Source organism: Mus musculus, chromosome 9 (assembly GCF_000001635.26).
Source record: "Mus musculus strain C57BL/6J chromosome 9, GRCm38.p6 C57BL/6J".
In the NCBI taxonomy this organism is placed as follows: Eukaryota; Metazoa; Chordata; class Mammalia; order Rodentia; family Muridae; genus Mus; species Mus musculus.
Window position 1 is genome coordinate 63353078 of NC_000075.6, and position 22403 is coordinate 63375480.

Genomic DNA, 22403 nt, shown 5'->3' on the forward strand with positions numbered 1-22403 from the left:
TGATTCTTTGGACTTCCTGGATATCTATCTATCATGTCCTCTTTTTTGTGTCTGATTTTGTTAACTTAGCTATTCTCTCTCCCTTTTAGTTTGAATAACGGTTTGTCTATCCTTTTGATTTTCTCAAAGAAACAACTCTTTGTTTCACTTATTCTTTGTAATTTTCTCTTTGTTTTTATTTTATTGATCCCAGCCCCAAGTCTGATTATTTCCTGCCATCTTCTCTCTTATCTTGGGTGTGTGTCTTAGTTAGGGTTTTACTGCTGCGAAGAGATACCACAACCAAAGCAACTCTTTTTTTTTCCCATTTTTTATTAGGTATTTAGCTCATTTACATTTCCAATGCTATACCAAAAGTCCCCCATACCCACCCACCCCCACTCCCCTACCCACCCAGTCCCCCTTTTTGGCCCTGGCGTTCCCCTGTACTGGGGCATATAAAGTTTGCGTGTCCAATGGGCCTCTCTTTGCAGTGATGGCCGACTAGGCCATCTTTTGATACATATGCAGCTAGAGTCAAGAGCTCCGGGGTACTGGTTAGTTCATAATGTTGTTCCACCTATAGGGTTGCAGATCCCTTTAGCTCCTTGGGTTCTTTCTCTAGCTCCTCCATTGGGAGCCCTGTGATCCATCCATTAGCTGACTGTGAGCATCCACTTCTGTGTTTGCTAGGCCCCGGCATAGTCTCACAAGAGACAGCTACATCTGGGTCCTTTCGATAAAATCTTGCTAGTGTATGCAATGGTGTCAGCGTTTGGATGCTGATTATGGGGTGGATCCCTGGATATGGCAGTCTCTACATGGTCCATCCTTTCATCTCAGCTCCAAACTTTGTCTCTGTAACTCCTTCCCAAAGCAACTCTTATAAGAGCTTCAAAGTCCACCCCCACAGTGACACACTTCCTCCAAGGCCACACCTACTCCAACAAGACCACACCTCCAAATACTGCCACTCCCTGAGCCAAGCATATTCAAACCACCACAGTGCCCGTACTTTTTTTTCTTCTAGAGCTTTCAGGTATGTTTTCTAGTATAAGATTGCTCCAATTTTTTTTATGTAAGTACTTAATGCTAAAAATCTCCATCGAGCCCCTCCCCTTGGAGCTCAGGGAAACCCGGAGGAAGAGGGAAAAGAACTGTAGGAACCAGAGGTGTCAAGAACACCAGTAGAACACAGACCACAGAATCAACCAAGCAGAGCTCCTAGGGCCCCACAGAGACTGCATGAGTCTGACCTAGGTCTTCTGCAGAGATGTTATGGTTGTTAGCCTGGTGTTTTCTTTGGCACTCCTAACAGTGGGGGCGGGGCTGTCTCTGACTTTTTCATCTGCTTTTGAGATGCTTTTCCTCCTACTGGATTGCCTCACTCACCCAGCCTTGATGTGAAGGTTTGTACCTATCTTACTGTATATTCGTATGCTGTGCTTAGCTGCTCTCCCTGGGAGGCTTGTTCTTTTCCGAAAGGGAAATGGAGGAACAGTGGATCTGGGAGGGAAGGGAGGGACTGGGAGAAGTGGAGGGAGGGAGTGGAAACCAACTGCAATTGGTTTGTATTAAAAAAAAAAAGAAAGAAAGGAAAAGAAAATTTAATAAGATATTTAAAATATCAATAAATAAATACCAATGCAAAATCCTAGTATTCGATGGGTGCTCCTGAAGACTAGTGATGAACACGACTGTGGAGTTTGATCCACACGGTTCTCTATGACAGAGCTGGGCCCAGAAGAACTTCCAGTCATAAGAATGGAGACAGATGCCGGGCGGTGGTGGTGCACGCCTTTAATCCCAGCACTTGGGAGGCACAGGCAGGCGGATTTCTGAGTTCAAGGCCAGCCTGGTCTACAAAGTGAGTTCCAGGACAGCCAGGGCTACACAGAGAAACCCTGTCTCGAAAAAACAACAAAACAAAACAAAAGAATGGGACAGACCAAAAGGATAGCCAATTATGCAACTGTGTTATTTTCAGACCAAGAGGTATCTTTCAAAAAAATCTCAGGGACTATGTTTAAGGACATGTCTTACAAGGTTATGCTGTATGACAACAAGGTCATGACTAACATGTTTCTACAACTAAAATTGACTAAGTACTACAATTAAAAAACATGCATAAAGCTGGGGCCAGTGGTGGCTCACAGCTTTCATCCCATGAGTCAAGAGGCAGAGGCAGGCAGATCTCAAGGCTAGCCTGGTCTACAGAGCAAGTCCCAGGACAGCCAAGGCTACACTGTCTCAAAAAAACAAAACAAACAAACAAGAATAATTTATTAGGAATGTATGGTGCAGAGAGCACAAGTAAGATATTGCATAAACAAATCATTCGAATTCTATGATGCTCTTTCCACAGTTCCCAGCAGGAGTTTCCAGTGGCAACCAGGAAAACAGTGAGATTAAAGGCCAAACATATTTTCTTTCTTTTTAAAATTTACTTTCAGTTATGCGCATGTCTGTGTGGGGGTTTGTGCATGTGGGTACCCACAGACCAGAAGGAGGGGTCAAATCTCCTTGGACTATAGTTATAGGCAATTGTGAGCCACCCAAAGTAGTGATGAGAACCAAATTCAGGTCCTTGGCAGGAGCAGGAGCTTCCCTACTGAGCCATCTGTCTTCACGGCCTCCAGTTCTGAACTTTCAATATAGCTTTAAGGCCTTGGGCATGTCTCTCAACCATTTACCAAACAGAGATGAGGGGACAAAGGGTGGCTCAGCAATGGGGCACATGCTTAGGAAATATGAGCATCCAGGTTTAATCTCGGGCTTGTATCTACCATAGAGTGAGTCACTATTTAAGGGCCGAGGAGACGGCCCAGTGGGGAAGCTGCTGCCATGAAAGGATGAGGACTTCTCCAGAATCCATGTGAAGCTAGGTGTGGTCGCTGTGCCCATATTCCCAGAGCTCCACCAGCATGGAGGATGGAGGTCAGAGACAGCAGACTGCTCAGAAGCCCAAAAGCCAGCTAGCCTGGCTCATGCAGTGGCTGACATCAAAGAGGCCTCGACTCAAACAGGCAGACAGTAAAGACTGACACCCAAGGTCATCCTCTGACTTCCATGTGCACTCACACCTGCACTCACTCACATAATATGTACACACACACTTGCCACCCCTATACACAGACACACAAATAAGTAAAAGTCAATTTAAAAAAGTCTTTCAAACTCTGAGTTTACACATCTGTCACTCAGAAATGGAAAGGTGAGCAGTATCACGAGGGTCACACTCAGAACTCTTTCACCAGGCACAGTTTGTAAGGTCTTCTGGGAAGTCCACTCTGCTTATATGGGGGTCCACTGAACGCCAAAGACCTAGGTTAGAAAACCAGAACCCGTCTGTGTCTGTGTGCATGCGTTCTCTAAAAACAAAGGAGTCACGCTCTCGGGAGAGTTAGCCAATCCATCAATAGCAATGCTGCCCTGGCAAAGACAATCCCGCTCTGCCTTCCACGTACCGATGATCTCAGCTCTAAATTCTCAGTACACAAAGACTCCCACATAAGTTAATGGGAAGTCAATGGGAAATTGACTTTTCCTACTCTGGGCTGGTAGGAATGCAATGCTCTGTTAATCATGCCATCCCTCTTGTTCTCTTTCCTCCTACCCTAAATTAAAACTATTGGCGGAAACCCACACAGACAGTTTACAGTTTTCATTACGATGAAACAATATCCTGGTTGAAGTTAAGGGCTCTCCAAAACATACACCCTAACTGTTGGCTACAATTAGAGTCTCTGAGAAAAGCAGATGTCTGGCCTTGTCCATCGTGTCCACTGTAACAATACTTTGCATGTGACAGCGTTTCACATCTATCATCCATTTGATCATTACACAACCCCGAGCAATAGGAAGGACATGTGCTATTACCCACCACACACTGACAGATGAGGCAACTGTGATACTGAAGGTTAAACCATCTGCCTTAGGCCAGGGACCCACAGCAGAGCTGTGGCTCCCCTCTAGAGTGGTGCTTGCCACCAGAACACAGAAAAGGTTTTCCAATCAGATTACTAAGGTAAAATAAAACTTGGGAGGAAAGCTCAAACTGGGGCTCAGGGAAGCTATATGTCTTTGGTTGTTTATGAAGGTTTCTCAATTGGTTCTGAAGCATTTGAAATGTACCGTTTCTGTCACCTATTTTAGTCTCGGGACAAGTTGTTAATTCAAAATTTCAGTGAACGTTGAGATACCAAAGCAAGCTCCCAACACACACACTCAGATCACTGTGGGTGAGTTCATTTTAAGGTGCAAGAAGTGCATAAAACAACCAGGAGTACATCTTTAAATCCTGCATCCACAAGCCTGCAGCTATGTTATAGCTGAAGTCTGGAAGGGTGAAAGACATCTCCAGTCAAAAGTAGATTTTGAAAAATTTTTTAGAGCCCAGGGGTTCATTTTTAATGAGCCGTTACTTTAAGTACTGCATAAAAAATACAGGAAATTGATAGTCCATTTAGTCTGCACCATACCTAATGCAAAAGTCATTAAGATGCATTATTCTTAATGTTCATGATATGATCAGTAAGTGTCTTTTGAAAATAATGCCCCTAACTTTCACATAAGGAAATCTTTGAAAACCTTATCTGTTACACAGAAAAATGCTGTGGCAACTGTGGTTCCATTTCTATCTCCACTGTGCCCAAGAAACAGCATCCTCAATTACATTAACAGTCTTTAAAAACAGTCCTTGTTTGCTAGCTGATGAGATGGCTCACCAGCTAGGAGCACGTACCACCAGGCCTGACGCCTGAGCTGCATCCCCACAACTCACATGGTGGCAGGAGAGAAACAACTCCTGCGAGATGTCATCTGAACTATGCGAGCAAGCACGTGCGCACGCACGCGCGCGCGCACACACACACACACACACACACACACACACAAAGGCATTTTTTGAAACAGCCCTCATATGCAGCACACTTACGTAGGACAGCATTGCCTTCATCTCTTCATCGCTTCTTACTGTAATCCTATCACCATCTTCATCTTCATCTGTTTAAAAATGAATATGATGAAAGCAGTAAGACTCGAATTCTCTTTTTTTTTTGTTGAAGATTTACTTTACTGTCCACTGTGTATGTGAGGGGTGTGTGCACATGGTTACCGTCCACTGTGCATGTGAGGGGTGTGTGCACACGGTTACCATCCACTGTGCATGTGAGGGGTGTGTGCACACGGTTACCGTCCACTGTGTATGTGAGGGGTGTGTGCACATGGTTACTGTCCACTGTGTTATGTGAGGGGTGTGTGCACACGGTTACCGTCCACTGTGTATGTGAGGGGTGTGTGCACACGGTTACCGTCCACTGTGTATGTGAGGGGTGTGTGCACACGGTTACCGTCCACTGTGTATGTGAGGGGTGTGTGCACACGGTTACCGTCCACTGTGTATGTGAGGGGTGTGTGCACATGGTTACCGTCCACTGTGCATGTGAGGGGTGTGTGCACACGGTTACTGTCCACTGTGTTATGTGAGGGGTGTGTGCACACGGTTACCATCTACTGTGCATGTGAGGGGTGTGTGCACACGGTTACCGTCCACTGTGTATGTGAGGGGTGTGTGCACACGGTTACCATCCACTGTGTATGTGAGGGGTGTGTGCACCCGGTTACCGTCCACTGTGTATGTGAGGGGTGTGTGCACACGGTTACCGTCCACTGTGTATGTGAGGGGTGTGTGCACACGGTTACTGTCCACTGTGTTATGTGAGGGGTGTATGCACACGGTTACTGTCCACTGTGTATGTGAGGGGTGTGTGCACACGGTTACTGTCCACTGTGTATGTGAGGGGTGTGTGCACACTATTATTGTCCACTGTGTGTATGAGGGATGTGTATACACGGTTACTGTCCACTGTGTATTGAGGGGTGTGTGCACATGATTGCAGGGCTCACCTAGGCTAAAAAAGGAGTTGGAGCCCTTGCTAAAGAAAGAACTAAAATTTTCTTTTATAAGAAAGGTGAAAAATCAAAATATTTCCCTATTATTCTAGACATATATGTAAGTCAAGTGCATTTAACTGGATTCTGACACGTCAGCTTTTGAGAGAAGAGAGGCCCTGCTCTACCATCAGATATTTATGTCTCAGGCAGCACCGGATTCCCTGTTCTCTATTCCTCCTCTCTCCCAGGCAACCTAACGCATCACTGAAGCAGGAGGAAATGTCTCTCACTTACTAACCACGGCAGCCCAGATGGTGCTCTGACTTGTGCTTCATGTGCAATACCACCTTAAGAACCACACTGCAACCCTGCAATGTGGACACCAGGATTATTGCTGCTTTACAGGAGACATGGTGGGCTCCCATCTTTTGCCCTAACTTGCAAAGCTCCCTCCGAAGACTTTCGTTTGCCCCACTGCTCCGACCTGTAAGCCTCAGATGGTGATGCATGTTATTCTGGAATAATGTAACAGTTTTAAGACTTGAGGCTGCAGGACCCATAACCAGAATGTGCACATCTGAGTAAGCAGCAAGGAGGCCACATCTAGAAGTAATGTGCTCATTGCAGTAATTCTCTTAGTTTTAAAAGCTGCTTTTAAGAACCTAAAGAGAGACCTCTTGAGAGCAGATCTCAATTTTAACCTAAAATAGAATTGTTGGCCGAGTCACCACTCACATCTTTTCCTAGGCTAGACTCAGAATGACTTCTGGTTATTCCTAACTGTCTTGATACTTCATCCCTCTAAAGAAAAACATCTGTCAAGAGTAGGACACATTGGTAACCAGGATGGCTCAGTGGATAAAAGTACTTGCTTCCAAGCCTGACTACCTGAGTTCAATCCCTAGAACCCACACTGTGGAGGAGAAGGTCAATGCTCAGAAGCTGTCCTCCGGCCTCCACATATGCTGCAGCATATGCATGCCCATAGGCAGACAAGCACACAAACTGAATGAATAAATGAATGAATAAATGAATGAATGAATAAAATATAATAACAAAATTTTAACAGAGGCAGGAACATTTGGCAGCTGATATGGAAGCTCTAATTACATAGTTCAAAGAAAAATGCCTAAAACACTTGTGTGGTGACCACAGCCTGCTCAGGTAACAATCTAGAAGGGGTGGGTAGACCCTGGGAAGGATGCTCAGAATCCAAATACTTGCTACCATTATATTTCTGTTCGCAGCATATAGTTACGGCCTTGACTAGAAGTACCTATTCCAAACCAGGCAAGTAGGACATCTCATTATAAGAGAATATGTTTGCACAGCTCTGAAAGAACAGAGAGATTTGTTTCAATGCTCATAATCTTCTGCTGCATACCAACAGGCGTGTCCTCCTGTCCAACTGAAGACATCCTGAAGATGTCCTCCTGTTTGGTAACAAAGCCATGGGGGCCATGGGATGAGTCGGCTTTTCCCCAGTTAGTCTATTACTAAGCAGAACTCCTGGCTCCTTTCTGTTCTCAGTAGCCAGCAGCAACCTGACAGAAGCAGGGAAAGCAGCACTTCCCTGGGTAGCTGAAGCCAGCAGCTCTCAAAGTGCCTTCTTCCCTAAGCCTCATGCAGCAGAATTCCCCAGGCCCACGGAGGGAGTCAGCATCTGCAAGTCTCTGCCACACAGCTGAGCAGAGCCCCTACTGGTCAAGAACCCTACTGAAAACCACAGCCAAGAGTCAGGAGCACTACACTGGTGTGCAAACGGGCACATTCCTAAATCCCAGCACCTCCAGGAGAGTTCTGCACAAAAAGAGCTGCTTTTCCTGACTCTGGTTTTTAAAATAGACTTTCTAAAGACAAACTAGACAGAAACACCATGCTATCAGAAACAAAAGAAAGGTCTTTCCATACAGATCTTAGAAGCTAACATATTCAAGGCTAAGTTGGAAGTCTTTGAAATTCAGTAGACAAGAAAAAAAAAGGTAGTATAAAAGCGTCTAAGACTATGGACTACCACAGACGAAGGCACTTCATATTTCTGCTTTAAAGCCAAGTGAAAGATTGCTGGGAAGATGACTCCGTAGGTAAAGCAAAAATGAAGATCAAGCAAATAGAATCACTTTGCTGGGGAGGTGAAGACGTGGGAGCGGGGGAGGGGGAATTCCTGGACATTGCTGGCCAGTCAGTCTAGCCAAGCTCCAGATTTAGTAAGAGAAGGAGTCTTAAAGAATAAAATATAGAGAAAAACAAAAGACATGTGAAGTCAACCTATGGCCTCCACAGTTACACTCATACATGTGCATCTGCACACACATGCATGAATATACATATAATCAATCAACTGGGCTCAAATTTTGTCAAAAATGAAGGAGCTTTTGGCAAATCTCATTTCTGCACCAGAACTAACTGTGCAGATAATGAGTACAAAGGGACAGCTCATATTCAGATTTCAACACATGCATATACATGTAACCTCAGGAAGGCAGTCTTTGAATAGAACAAAAGAGTGCTCAGAGTTTAATAATAAGCAGGTGAAGAGCTTTGTATGGCTTCTGATAAGAGAGTATAAATTCCATAAACACCATTCATATAATTATCTCTGTAAAGTAAGATAAGGAAGTATTGATAGAGAGAAGTGGATGGTGGAGCAGGAGATGTAATGGGGTAGAGAATCTCTGAGTTCTCACACCCAGCCTTAGGTGCCTAAGACTACTTCAAACAAGGGTTCTGGGATTCTGGTTTCTAGGTAAGCTTGAGATTTTTCCTAGGGAAGTCAGCTAGCGGAGCAGCTCCTCACTGAGCACCCCATGAAAACAGACAGGACCAAGCCATGCTCCTTAAGCCGACAAGAAGGGTTGGGAGAGATGCTGACACCATCCACAGAATGAGCTCCGACTCCAAGAGGGAGATCTCAGACCAACTAAAAGGAGCATTCCAATTAAGCCTGGTGATAAGAATCAAGCTTATGTGACATGGTGACTAATAGCTCTTATAGCCTAACAGGAGACCCTATTTGATGGCCGTCTTGGTTTCTCAGGGGACTGCTTTACCCTCTAATTTCCGTGCTTAACTGCTTCAACGAAGACTCCCTGTTCTTGTCAAAAGGGAAGCTGGGTTAGAAAAATAACCACATAAAAATAAGCACACTCATGAGAATTCAGGTGATGCTGGCCAAAGAGTGAAATTGAACCTGTCCCTGACCCTAGGATGGCAGGCTCAGCCACAAACACTCACCCCAGTGTTTAAAGAGAGGACACACCTCTTTCCAAAACCAGTTAAATGGCAAGCCTGGGAAGCGAGGGAAAGCAGGAAAGCAGACACACTACCAGCAGCTCAGTAGACAGTGACCTGGAACACTACTAACCCAAAAGTTAGACCTGTTCAAACAGCTCCGGCAAACACCCTGGCTATTTGCCTTTCAAACTGTACTGATGGTTTAAAAACTACACTCACTAAATCATAAGTAATAATTCATAAGAGTAATAAATCATAAGAGCTTACTAAAAGGGAACCAAGACTTCTAAAGGCATAAAGGGCTGGAACAGAGCTCCAGAAGGAGGTAGCACAGAGGAGGGCGGAAAGTAGAAAAATAACCTGATACACGAGGTTCTTTGCCATCTGACCAAAATAACATTACTGGATATAACCGGGGGGAGGGGGTGCTCAGAGATCTGACACACTGGTTCACAATGACAGTCCCAGACTCCTCTAGTTGCCTGGAGCATAGTAATATGATTTTCCAGCACATTAGGGAGGCAAGGGGAGAACAGGAATGTCTATGCACTGGCTGGATTTTGTTAATGTCACTTAAAATGGAGGCAAAAATCCTAGCAAGATACCAAATAGAGTACGGCAGATGGCAAACAAATATTATGAAGCAATCTTTACAAAATCTGCAGTGTGTCACAAATATACAAAATGGCAGAGTTTGAGAAAGAGAATCATAACAGGCCATATGTTGTTCATGATTTTTATCTGAAGCCACATGCAATCTGAAAGGGAAACCTAGAGGAGGCATATAAAGGCCCCAGAGAGAAGAAGCACCTTGGGTAGGGGTGCTCAGAATGGCCCAGTGTGTACACAGCAGAGACTGGGGAATCCACAGCACCTACTGCAGCAACAGGAGCTCAGGAGGGCTTTCCACAAAGAGTGACAGAAAAGTAAAGGCAATATATTATGTGTCATTTGTCACACTCCTTCTGTGCCAGGTGGGAGTCAAATAGAACTACAGTAACAGCAGGAAAGAAATGGAAACATGGTTGTAAAGGTTAGAAAGACATCAGCAGGAAATTACCAGAAAAGATGTCAAGTTCAGAGCAGTTCTCAGAGGTGGAGCCTACTGATCTAGGCCATAGTTCCTATGGACATACCTTTATATTCATGAGCTTGCCTCCTTGCCTGCCCTCCCACTCCACCCCACCTTCACCCCCAGTATTCCAATGCTTCCCTGCTTCTTTGTTTCCTTCTTCTTCTTCTTACAAAACAAGTGCCTACTATGTGCAGGTGTGATATCTGGGCACAGGGAAGATGAAAGCAAAAACCAAGCAGTGCCCATGACACATGATACACACACACACCCTGAGTGAGAATACACAACACAGATCATATTTGGGAAAGAGATTGTAGGAAGAAAGAACAACTGACACAAAGGAAGACAATGGAAGAGAAAGCGGAAGAGAAGAGTGCAAAGAGGGAAAGAAGGAGTCCAAGAAGTGACAACAAGAAGGGGTCAGCACGGAGCATGGCTGCAGCCTTTGAAGGAGCTGCCCCTCACTCACTCGTGAGTAAGATGGAAGCCACAGGGGCTTTCTGATTTTAAGATTTCATCTTCCAGGAGGACCACCCTGGCTGCATGCACAAGAGGAGGCTGGGACAGGGACCTAGGCAGCTGCTGTCCTACTATAGTTGAGGGTAATGGTGGCCTAACAAGCTACAGATACTCCAAGTTTTGTCATTGTCCCCCACCTTAAAAGCTAGAGTGTCACTGTACAACCCAAGTGAGATCAACTCATGGCTCAATTAATCTTCTGACCACACCCCGCTGAACCGCTGAGACACAGTGCGCACCACTCCACCTATCCAAGCTGAGCTTTTGAGAACAGACCACATGTTGGCTCTATGTGAAGACAGGTTCAGTGAGTTTGCACAATTAACTTTTATGTGTTCAATATTTTTTAGACTCAATGTACATTTATCATGAATTATAATCTACCTAGTCTGCTTATAAATAATGGCCTTTCTATATAATAATATAATAATTTAAGAAACTGAAACTTCTTTTCTTTCCAGTATCACTGGGACGCTCAGACACCAAGCATCTCATACAGGCACGGTTCCAACACTCAGCTATGGCTGTTTTCTACACTCTGAAAGCTTACAACTCCCATAATTGCAGTCTCCCTATGAGAGCTCATATATGTCCAACTTAAAATAAGGACATGGTATGTTTACTTAGAGGTTCCTAGGTAACAAGGCCAGGACATTCAGACAGGGAGACAGGCTGTCTGGGAAGACAGAAAGAAGGAGCCTGTGAGAGGTTTCTTGTTTGTTTGTTTTTTGTTTTGTTTTGTTTTTTTTTTTTGTCTTCCTCTGTACCTAAGGCCAGCCTAGATGTCCAAATGTGTCCCACCTTAGCTGATAAATTTATCTACCGTCCCAATATTGTAAATTTTGACATGCCTGGCATCAATGTGTTCATTTTGACTTCTCTCCAGGGGGCATTTGTGGCAGAGTACTTAAATTTAGATACTTTATGAAATTCAGACAATAACAATATTTAAACAAAGAACTCATGTTCTAAGTGATCAATAATTACAGAGTAGCAAGAAATTACATTATTGATAGTTTACTATGCAGAAAGGGGGTGTTTTACTAGGCAAAAGGAGATTTTTTCTTTTGTTCTTTTTTTTTTTTTTTTACAACTGAAGACTTAAATATACAATTTTTTTGTAAATGCTTTATGTAATAGAGGGACCTACATATTATTGGACACCTTTATATACACTATGGGTATTTCATAGAATACTCATAGTATTGGGAGTCCATAGGAATAAGGCTCTATAGACATGCGGCATGAAGGCTGCACAGAGATCTTCCCGGTAGTAATCTTATTAAAGCATGACAAAAAAAAAAAATCAAGAGCTCAAAAAAATAAAATAAGATAAAGGTTCCTAAGCAAGAAGGTTGAAGCGATGGCTCAGCAATTTAGAGAACTCATTGCTCAGGCAGAGGACCTAGATTCAGTTCCTAGCACCCACACAGAGGCTCACAACCATCTGTAACTCTGGTTCCAGGGCATCTGATGCCCTCTTCTGGTCTCCATGGGCACGAATGTGATGTACATACATATACACATGTAGGCAAATTTTTAAAAAAGATTCCCATCTAGATCACAAAATAAACTTCCCAAAAAGTCTTAAAACAACTGAGAATACTTAATCAATAAGAAGTGGATACAAACCCTTCTGAGTTAGAAGGGTAGAGAAATGGCTCAGCGGTTAAGAACACTTGCTACCTTCCACGGGATCTAAGCTCCGTTCCCAGCATCCACGATGGGCTGATTATAACTGTCTATAACTCAAGCTCCCAGGGATTTGATGTCCTCTCCTGGTCTCCATGAGCACTATGCTCAAAATACATAAATAAACTTTTTCAAAAATTAAATAGTTGGGGCTGAGGAAAGACACATTTATCTTCTAACCATGTTTTCTAAGTCAAATTGTGATACACAGTTTGACAAGGATGAAGATGTGGGATGGCTTCAGGCCTAAATATATGGAGGTAGTATGGAATTGCGGAAATGCATGGCGTTCTGAGCACGAGGCAGCATTTGTCTAGATGGCCTTCCAGCTCATCCTTCAAGTGGCCCATGAGACTTCCCTGTCCCACAACATCAGGCGAATAGTTACTAGTCTCAAGAAAAATACAGGGAACAGTGTGCACGTAATAGGCACGCCCAGGAAACGCATCTGTGGGCCCTGCTGATGTTTATCACCTGGTGTGTTGGAGCGCTCATTAATCTGCTAATGGAACTGAGAGACTCAGCAGGGATCTCTGGGCCTTCGTAAGTGCCAAGCTCCCACAGCATCCTTAGGCCTACACATGCAGCATACAGGATTTTTTATGGTTACAGAATGTAGTCTCACATCTGAGAAAAGACAAAGTATTCAATAATTGGCATGAAATCAACTATCTATTCACAAGAAAAATAAAACTGAACCCCATCCGGCTGTCTCCAACACATGCTAAAGATGGTAAGAGTAAAGTCAACTCCTTCTAATCTTGGAAAACTCATGCTTTTTATTAAAAAAAAAAAAAAAAAGCAAAACCTGATGATATCCACAAATAAGCATATTAAATAAATAGCATGCATGTGCACACTCCTATTAAAACAGAAAGAAAAGCAATGCAAGTAAATGTTTTTCCGCACCCTGGGATGGGGAAGATCTTTTTAAGCATGACAAAATCAGAAATAAAGGGAAATATGGTAAGTCTGCCCACATAAAACTTTAGCCTTCTGTATGAGAGAGAGAGAGAGAGAGAGAGAGAGAGAGAGAGCGCAAAAAACAAGCTGAAAAGAACAACAAACTAGACAAAAACCCTTGTAAGTACAATGAACCAATGCTTGCTCTATGGACCAATGCTCTTACTTTGGAAAGCGCTGCAATCAAGTAGAAAGAAGGCAGCCTAAGAGACGTGTGGGCAAAGGTGACAGAAAATAGTCCAGACAGTAAATGCAGATAAAAAGATAAAAAGAAACTATCACTCTTCCAAAATATATAACGAGAAAGGCAGTAGCTTTGCACCCACCGCATTAACAGGAGAGAAATGTGCTCACGCCTAGAGAGATGGTGAGGGTGGGGAGAAAGGGCTTTCTGACAGGCTGTGGATGAGGCCCATCTGCACGGAAAGCTCGTGGATGGCCACTAACGTTCAAAGCAGCAGGTTCTCTTTACCACAGTGATTTCAAATGCCTAGAAATCCAAATTATACACCAGCTTCCTCAGTGTGAAACAATCTGAGTCACTACTGTTGACGTCCGATTTTTTTCTGGTTTTAAAAAAGCTGGAGGGTCACTGGGCAGTGATGGCATATACCTTTAATCCCAGCACTTGGGAGGCAAAGGTAGGCAGATCTTTGTGGGTTCAAGGCTAGCCTGGTCTACAAAGTAAGTTCTAGGACAGAAAAACCCTATCTTAAAAAAAAAAATGCTGGTGGCTGGAGAGATGTCTCAGCAGTTAAGAGCACTGGCTGGTCTCCCATGGGTCCTAAGTTCAATTTGCAGCACTCTATGGTGACTTGTAACTGCCTATAATGGAACTTGATGCCATCATCTGGCGTGCAGATGGATATGTAGACAAAATACTCAAATACATAAAATATATAGATAAAAAAGCTGGTAAAAATTTACATGCCCATCTAGTATATTAAATAATTTAAGCAACAGCTGAAGGCCGAAGTTGACATGAGCACACTAATGCCTGCAAGAAGTCTAATGTATGCCAATGAGGGTGGGGCAGGCAGCGGCAGCAGTGTGTAAGGAACTCAGGAAATTAATAACAGTAAACCAGCAAATGGGAACTTTTTACTTTGTTCCTAAGCTACTTAAAAACCAGCCAAACAAACAAACAACACCCCAGTAGGTGCTAGTAAGTACTTCTGGGTTAGCAAGCTGGCTGGGTGGCTCAGTGGGTGGCAGCACTTGCCATCAAGCCTGAGGACCTGAATTTGATCCCTGGAACCCAGACTATAGAAGGAGAGAACTGACTCCTGCAAGTTATCCTCTGACCTCCACACACACGTGTGCACACATGCACACACACACACACACACACACACACACAATGAGAAACTTAAAATTAACTAAATACTACTCATTTGTGCTCTAGTTATGTGGGAGAAGAACCTGCAAGGGTAATGAGAAAGAAAGGGGCTTAGGACCACCAGCCCCTATGCTGACTGTGGCCCAGAGGGCCCTCCCTCCTATCCCATGCAGCCCTAACTCCCTTGGAAACTCCAGGCCAGAAGGCAAAACCAGAGAGAAATAGCAACTGTAAACTCTTCCCTCTCATATGTGTGGCAACTTGAATTGGGGCCCAACATCTCCATCATAACCAAATACATCCAAGGTCCAGGCAATAGCACAGATAATCCTAAAGCTCAGAACAACATCCACTTAGCTCTAATTCATGACCTTTCACAATTCTTATTTGAATATAGCCACAAGGGACAGTGGTTTTGCTCCAGAACTAGTGCTAACAGAGGAACAAAGGACATGACTGGCCCAGTAAGGGAGGCAAAGGTAACTGGAGGCTTCTAGTCCACCCCTCTGAGAACAGTGCTGAGAAACAAGCCCTGTAAGAGCTGGCCCAGGCAACCTGTCAGTCAGTCAGCAACCTCTCCCAGCTCCCAATCCCTAACTCTTCCTACATCTATGAAAAGCTGCAGCTTTGAGCTCTGCACTGCCTCTTGCTGCTCTATAATTATCACACCATCTCTCCAATGTAAGGAGTCAGGGTTGGATACATGCTGCAGTGTTAAATGGTCCTTTCATAAAGTTTTATTTATTTGAGGGTTACTCATCCACAAACCACCAAAATGCTTCAGACTTCCCAGCAAATTGGCCTACAAACCAAATCTTCACTATTTCTTGCATATTGGTTCCACTTAGTGGTTCAGATTTTTGGGTCAGACAATCAAACTACTCAAAAATAGTCATGAGAAAAGCTAGCCGAGGGTTAGGATAAGCCAGCCACAAACAACCAATGGCTGTCATTATTTTTGTCTCTCTGTGTATATTTTGTTGTTGTTGCTCTTGCTATTTTACCTAGAGCTGGTCCATAGTTGGATGTCAGGGCAAATACCTACAGTCCTAGGTAGCACTTGGCAGAAAGATGGGGGAGGGAAAGGAGGAAGGGCAGAAAGAGGGAGGAAGAGAGAAAGGGAGAGAAGCCTGACATAACAGGTGAGCAAAGCCAGTCTGCACACAGCCAGGCACAGCATTGCTATCCTTGCTGGAGAACACACAAGAACACGGCATCAAAGAATGAAACCTCGAAGTCTGAACATTTTTTTCTGTTTATCCTTCAGAGGCTTCCATGTTCTTACAAAGACTGTGTGTGTTGTTTTTGATTCTGGGCTCTGCCACTTCCTAGCAATCACCGTGAGCAATCATTTCAGGTCTTCGAGTTCCAGTTTCCTCAAAGGTCTAATTTTCCTACTTTGCAGAGTCACTACAAAAATTATTAAGCTCCAGCAAGAATCAACGGAAAAGATCTAGCACACTGGCTGGCTCAGAGCACACCATCGGTGACAGGACAATGAGTACTACTATTATGAACGCTGGACTGGGAAGCTGGTGGAGCGGGGTAGACAGTACGAAGCCAGGCCTGTGGGGGCAAGCCTGATGGCCTGCGCTGGATCCCTGGGACCCAGTGTGGAAGGAGAGAACTGACACGGAAATGCTGTCCACACATGCCCGAGTGGGGGATGGGAGCACATAAGTACATGCACACATGCACATATACATGCACCCACAGAGAGAGAGAGAGACAGAGAGAGACAGAGACAGAGAGAGACAGAGAGAGAGAGAGACAGAGAGAGAGAGAGAGAGATTAAAATAGTGGAAAAGTAAACTTCTCCTTGCCATGCTTAAGGAAAGCCAGCCAGGACGCACTTCAACTGGGTGACTCTGAGAACAGCCCGGCACAGTGGTTGAGAAAACACTTTCTGGAATCTACTCCAGAGGTCTCACTTACATGCATCTGAGCAAGTTGCTCAGTTCTGAGAGATGCCCTTCCTTAGGCTGAAGCAACAACAGCAGTCCTTCAAAGCACCTCATGGGAATCTTGTAAAGGCTAAAGAAAATGGACTAACTCACCCGGCAGCAGTATGAATACCAAACACTCACTCTCAGACTATTCCAGAAACCCCAACTCCCTGTAGCTACTGAAAGAAATCTAAATAGAGCTTATAGCATGCACTCACATGCACACACACACATATATATTCCTCAACAGCATGGAGATTCTAGTGCCATTAATGAAATAGTAATTAATAGTCCTACTCACTGTAGCTTTTAAAAGCAAGTTCAGAATACTGAACACTATTCCAGCAATGGACACATACATAAAATGAAAAGTGTACCTATTCAAATCCAGTCCCCCAGGGCCCATGTGTACTTCCCAGGGCAGAAAGCACTGCAATGGGCCCTCTGTAGATCCTGTCCCCCTATAAACATATGAGGTAGATAAGGAGGGCTAGACTCGATGAGATGGGATTATCCCATATACACTGTCCATTCAAAAATCAATGCTGGTCCCTTTCCATATCAATACATAGACTCCAAACTTGTTCATTTTAGGTGCTGCTATATCCTTCAAAACAGGGACACATTACTATTTATCAGTCCACGTACAGAGGCATTTTGCTTACATTTAGTTTCTTACTACCTAAAAATAATCCTACCATGCAACACTTCAACAAGTGAATTACACTTCATCAAGGGTGTTCAGTGTTTCTGCTGGACAGCTTCCTTGAGAGATCTGCAGAATCAAAAGTGCCACACAGCTTACCTGTCACTAAGTGACAAGGACAAGGCACTGTACTGCCATTGTGCACAGCTTACCTGTCACTAAGTGACAAGGACATGGCACTGTACTGCCATTATTATCGTACACTTTACCAGTAATCATCTTTAAGATAAGAACAAAAGCACTGTCACCTGGGGAAAAAAATCACTATTATTTCCATGTTGGACAGTGGCACACATGTCCATGTGTGCATGTGCATGTGCATGATGTGTATGTATGTGTGTGAGCGTGCACAGGCATGTTCCTATGGGTGAGTGTGGGTGTGCATCCCTCAACATGTGTGTGGAGGTCTGACCCCAGCCTCAGCTATCTCAGCTATTAGTCATCACCTTCTGTCTTGTTTGAGACAGGGTCTTTTAGTTGTTTGCTGTCTACATTAGGGCTACCTGATCCCACAAGGACTCTCCTGTCTCCATCTCATATCTTGCTACAGGAGCACTGGGTGACAAATGTGTGCTCCTATGCTCAGCTTCTACATGGGCTCTGGGAACTGAAACTCAGGTTCTCACAATGGCATAACAAGCATTTTCTCCACTAAGCAATCACCTTGGCCCATGGTCCCATTTTCAAAACGGGCAAGACCACAATTCCAGACGTTGACTTTACCTTCTCAATACCTGAGGCCTTCTGCTACTTCTAAACCAGCACCAAGACTCCTCCTGCAATGACCTGGACTGCGTCAAAACACTAGCTCGTCCTAGCCCTGTTCTAGGCCAGTTCAATGGAGAGCGGAAGGAGTCAGGATAGAAGTGCCCTTGTCATCTAGCATGGGGGCAGCCAAACCCCACTGAAACAGACTCACTCCACCCGCTGCTCAAGAGAGCTTTATTCTACTGCGATGTCCTAAAGCACTAAAGGATTAAAACCTCTTAATCAACGATCATCGGTCTACAGGTAGTTTACACGGCTCATTTTGCCCTGCACTGTTATAACAATGAGAAGAGCAGATAAAGGTCATGTTGGTAATTAAAGCTATATTGTAGAGATATGCACACCCAAGATATGATTAAATAAGAAAATATTACTCGGTTCAGTATCATCATTAAACTTGCATTAATTTATAAATATTTAAATGTGCCGTATGATGATCATAAATAACCTGGTTTTGTCAGTTCTGAAAGTAATACAACCCATAAAGCATGTGAAATATCACTGCAGAGAGAAAGAACCGGAGAGTACGCGAGCCGGACTCACATTCAAACGCTGTCGTCGTCGCTTCAGGCAGAACCTGGCCTATCACATCCTAAACAAAGAAAGAATAAAGAAGCACAATTAGCCATCTTCTTTATTGCCAACATGTGGCACGTCCAACAGGAAACAGCGGAACTTGGAAGGATTTCTGAAATGCTGGCATAAACCACAGAAACATGAGCTTGCAATCACACTTAGCCCAGAAAGTTTAAATCTCTATTCCAAGGAGAAAGGGGATTAGAAAAACTTCATACTGTATTGAAGACAGTCTTTTATTCTCAACTCAACAGTGCACATCACTATACAATCGCGCGCGCGCGCGCACACACACACACACACACACACACAGAGTTTCATGTACCGGAGGCTGGGAGGTGGCATGTGTGGGGGAGGGACTTAGCTTTGGATCTTTACTATTAGATGTACAACCTGGGAAAAATATTTACTTGACCACCCTGAGCCTCATTCTGATTATTTTCAAAACATGGATGCAGTGACACTGAAAGGATAATGTGGAAGTCAAATGGTGTGATAAACAAAAGCCTAAGACCTGGCACAGCCCGTTGTAGACACTCAGTAAGTGTGGTACCTTGCTCTCATAGCAGTGGCTTTAGCAAACAAGCTACAACGATGATAAGCAGCTAAGGACGATAAGACAGTTCTTATCAACCTTTCCTCCTAAGCAATGGAAACGTATTTAATAGTGCTGGGATATAAGTTGATTTGGGGGGAGGGGGCCCTGGAAGGTGTATATAATATCAATATGTAAATGAGTCTCTAATGTTGAAAATACTAAAAAAAAAAAAAATTAGTCTTCAGAACAGCTGATGGGAAGAGGCCCAGAACACCTAAGTTCTGGGAGAAGAGTCCTCCATCATGCCCAGTCCCACAGTAAAAGACTTGCAGACCTCTTTCCTCTCCAGGAGCGATGGCGCAGACCAGGCTGTGCGGGAACTGGCACCAGGCAGCCAGCTGACAGAGCCTCAGCAGGGAGCCTGCAGCCCTTCCAAAGCAGAGCACTTACAGAGTGGAGGCTACAACCTCCTTCTAAAGGCAGTTCTTAGGAGTGTTTACTGCGGTGCCAATCTGCATAATCGTCATATGGAGCGTCTTTTTTTTTTCTTTCTTTTAAAAAATAAATCCGTGCAAAAGAAATTTGATGGGGGAGAACAACAACCCTTACACATCAGCCAGAAAAAACGTTTTCTCTGATTCTAGTCTTAGCAGATGACATACCTACTTTGTGAGGAAGCTAAGAAACAAAAATTTAGAGTTAGAAATGTCTTTCTACACATTCACAGGTACCACACATTTCTTTTTTTTTTTTTTTTTTTTTTGGTTTTTCGAGACAGGGTTTCTCTGCGTAGGCCTGGCTGTCCTGGAACTCACTCTGTAGATCAGGCTGGCCTTTAACTCAGGTAGCACGCGTTTCTTAACAGGGAGCTAGATGTATAAACTGAATACAGAATTAAGTACACAGGCAATCCAGAGGAAAGTCTGAACCTGGCCAGAGGACAAGGACTGCCTGCCTCCTCAGCCGCTCTACTGGCCATTTTAAAGCAGGGTATATTTAATGATAAATGGTAAAATTCCAGTTTCCTTTAAGAGCTAATTTTGTATTTGTTTCCTTTCTTCTTCTCAGTAAGACAGAAAACTACATAACAGTGGAGAAGTCAAACCTCCTCTGTAGCAGGCCAGGAGCTTATAAGTCTGCACAGGTCAGGACTTGGCTCTAGACTTCAGCCGGCCTGTAATCTGGTCTCTGAGATAAGATGGCACCTGGAAACACTCCAGTAACAAAAAGAGCCAAATACAAGATCTCAGTGGCAAGCAGTGTTCACTGTGATTGCTAACGGTTACTGTCAACTGGATAGGACTGACAATCACTTATGGCACAAACCTCTGGGCATGTCTGTATGGGAGCTTCTACACCATGTTAACTGAGGCAGAAGGCACACCTTAAATATGGGTAGCACCATTTCATGGACAGGAGCTGAGCAGCCTTCGTAGTCTATGCGTCCTGACTGCAGAGACAATGTGACCAGCTGCCTCCTGCTCAACCTTCAAACTGTGAGTGAAAATCAAACCTTTCTTCCCTAAGTGGCTTTTGTTAGGAATCTTGTCACAACAAGGAACGCTCAGAAGAAAGAGTCACTGGTTCCACTTGGATAGAAATGTCACTAATTAGTCCTCTACCTCACACTAATCAATCCAATTCTATTCACAAGTCCTAGAACTGTCCTAGACCGTCTCCAAGGATGAAGAGAAAGGAGGCTGAAGGAATACAGAGAGCCCAGTCAGTGTCTCTGCACTTGGTTTTGGCTTCCTTCATACTGCATTTAGGTCCTGGAGATACAGAGCACAGGCAAGCCCAGAGGGGACAAGCTAAGTAGCCTACACAAGGTCTCCCAGCCATGTGGAGAAGGAGCAACTGGATCTTCAACTCTGACTCTGCTCTCAGATACTCAATCCCTCTGGACTCAGTGGCTGAAACCCCCTCTGGCTTTTGTGTTAGGTAAGCCAACTAGCTCCAAGGCTCTAGGAGGCCCCTCCCCTTCCAGAGCTACTTACGCTTCCTCATCTGAAAACAGGAAAGTGTGAGAGGGGGCTTGGGTCAGACAAGGGACGCATCCAAGTTCCACAGACTTAAAGCTCAAGGTTCCAAGTCAGAGATGCTGGTTTCTTTAGGGTTTTGTTTACTCTTGATGGAAGAGATGACGTGAAATCGGAGAACAGATCACAAGGACCTTGGGTGGCCCCCTGTCAGACTTGCCAGGAAACAGCAACCAGACAGAACCAAGTTCTAAATTCTTTTCCGGCTCTTCATGACAAATGTGCTCCAGCGGATCTTATGAGCAAACTGTCCCGACACGCGGTTCTGAGCCTTAGTGATGATAGTGCGATGCTTCCTGGAGGCCCCACGCTGGACATCTCCTGTGGGTACTCAGGAAGCAGAAGGCCAGGTCCTGTCCCTTACATTATATGTCAACACTTATAGAGCACTTTCTATGTGTTTAATCTTCACACGACGTGGTGCAGGTGTCCCTGACTAGAAATAAGGAAACTGAGGCTCAGGCATACAGTAACTGGCCGAGGTAGTGGCACACCTGGCCGTGAAGTTCCAACTGCCGGACTGAGAACTCGGTGCTCACCCAGCTTTAGGAAGCAAAGGCAGGAGGAGAGCAGTCCCAGGGTTCCCTCTTAAAATAGCTAACTTGAGAGCAGACTGAGCAACATGGCAGACACCAACATGGCTCCAAAAAAGAAGCCAGTGATCTGCACAGCTTAAAATTGCACACAGCTGGTCCTTAAGATATACATTCTTTTCTTTTTTTTTCACTTATTATATATGCAGGTGTATAAACAGTAAACACGGATGCATACATGCCATGGCCATGTGTGTGGAAATCAGAAGACAGCATTCAGGAGTTGGTTCTACCATAGGTTCCACGGACTGTACCCAAGTTCAGGCTCACACAGCAAGCACCCATTGGCCCCTCCTCAAGTCTCAGATGCTATGACGCAACAGAAACAGAGCTCTTTCTCTCCTCCAGATGTTTACATTCTAGAATAGACAAGCACATCATCCTGAATGCATGCTTTGCCACAGGGATGGACATAGGACTACCATGGCAGCCACCTGGCAAACACTGACACAGGGAGAGTGAGGCATGGCAGGGAAGGGTGGGTGAGAGCCAGACAAAGAAGGCAAAGTGGAGGCACAGCCTGGGTACCTGGGAGTACTGA

At 44.4% G+C, this 22403-nt stretch overlaps 1 protein-coding gene across 7 annotated transcripts in view; it reads right to left on the bottom strand.

The window, feature by feature from the left end:
• The window catches only part of Map2k5 (mitogen-activated protein kinase kinase 5), a 217915-nt gene that overhangs the window by 189310 nt on the left and 6202 nt on the right, over positions 1 to 22403 (bottom strand). For 6 of the 7 annotated variants that reach the window (XM_006511146.2, XM_030244354.1, NM_001364493.1 and 3 more), the window contains exons 2-3: positions 18660 to 18708; positions 4916 to 4983 (exon numbers count right to left, since the gene is read on the bottom strand). In XM_006511146.2, coding sequence (XP_006511209.1) covers positions 4916 to 4983; positions 18660 to 18708 — 117 coding nt within the window. The remainder of the gene's footprint in view (positions 1 to 4915; positions 4984 to 18659; positions 18709 to 22403) is intronic. The other variant, NM_001364494.1, reaches the window with a different exon arrangement.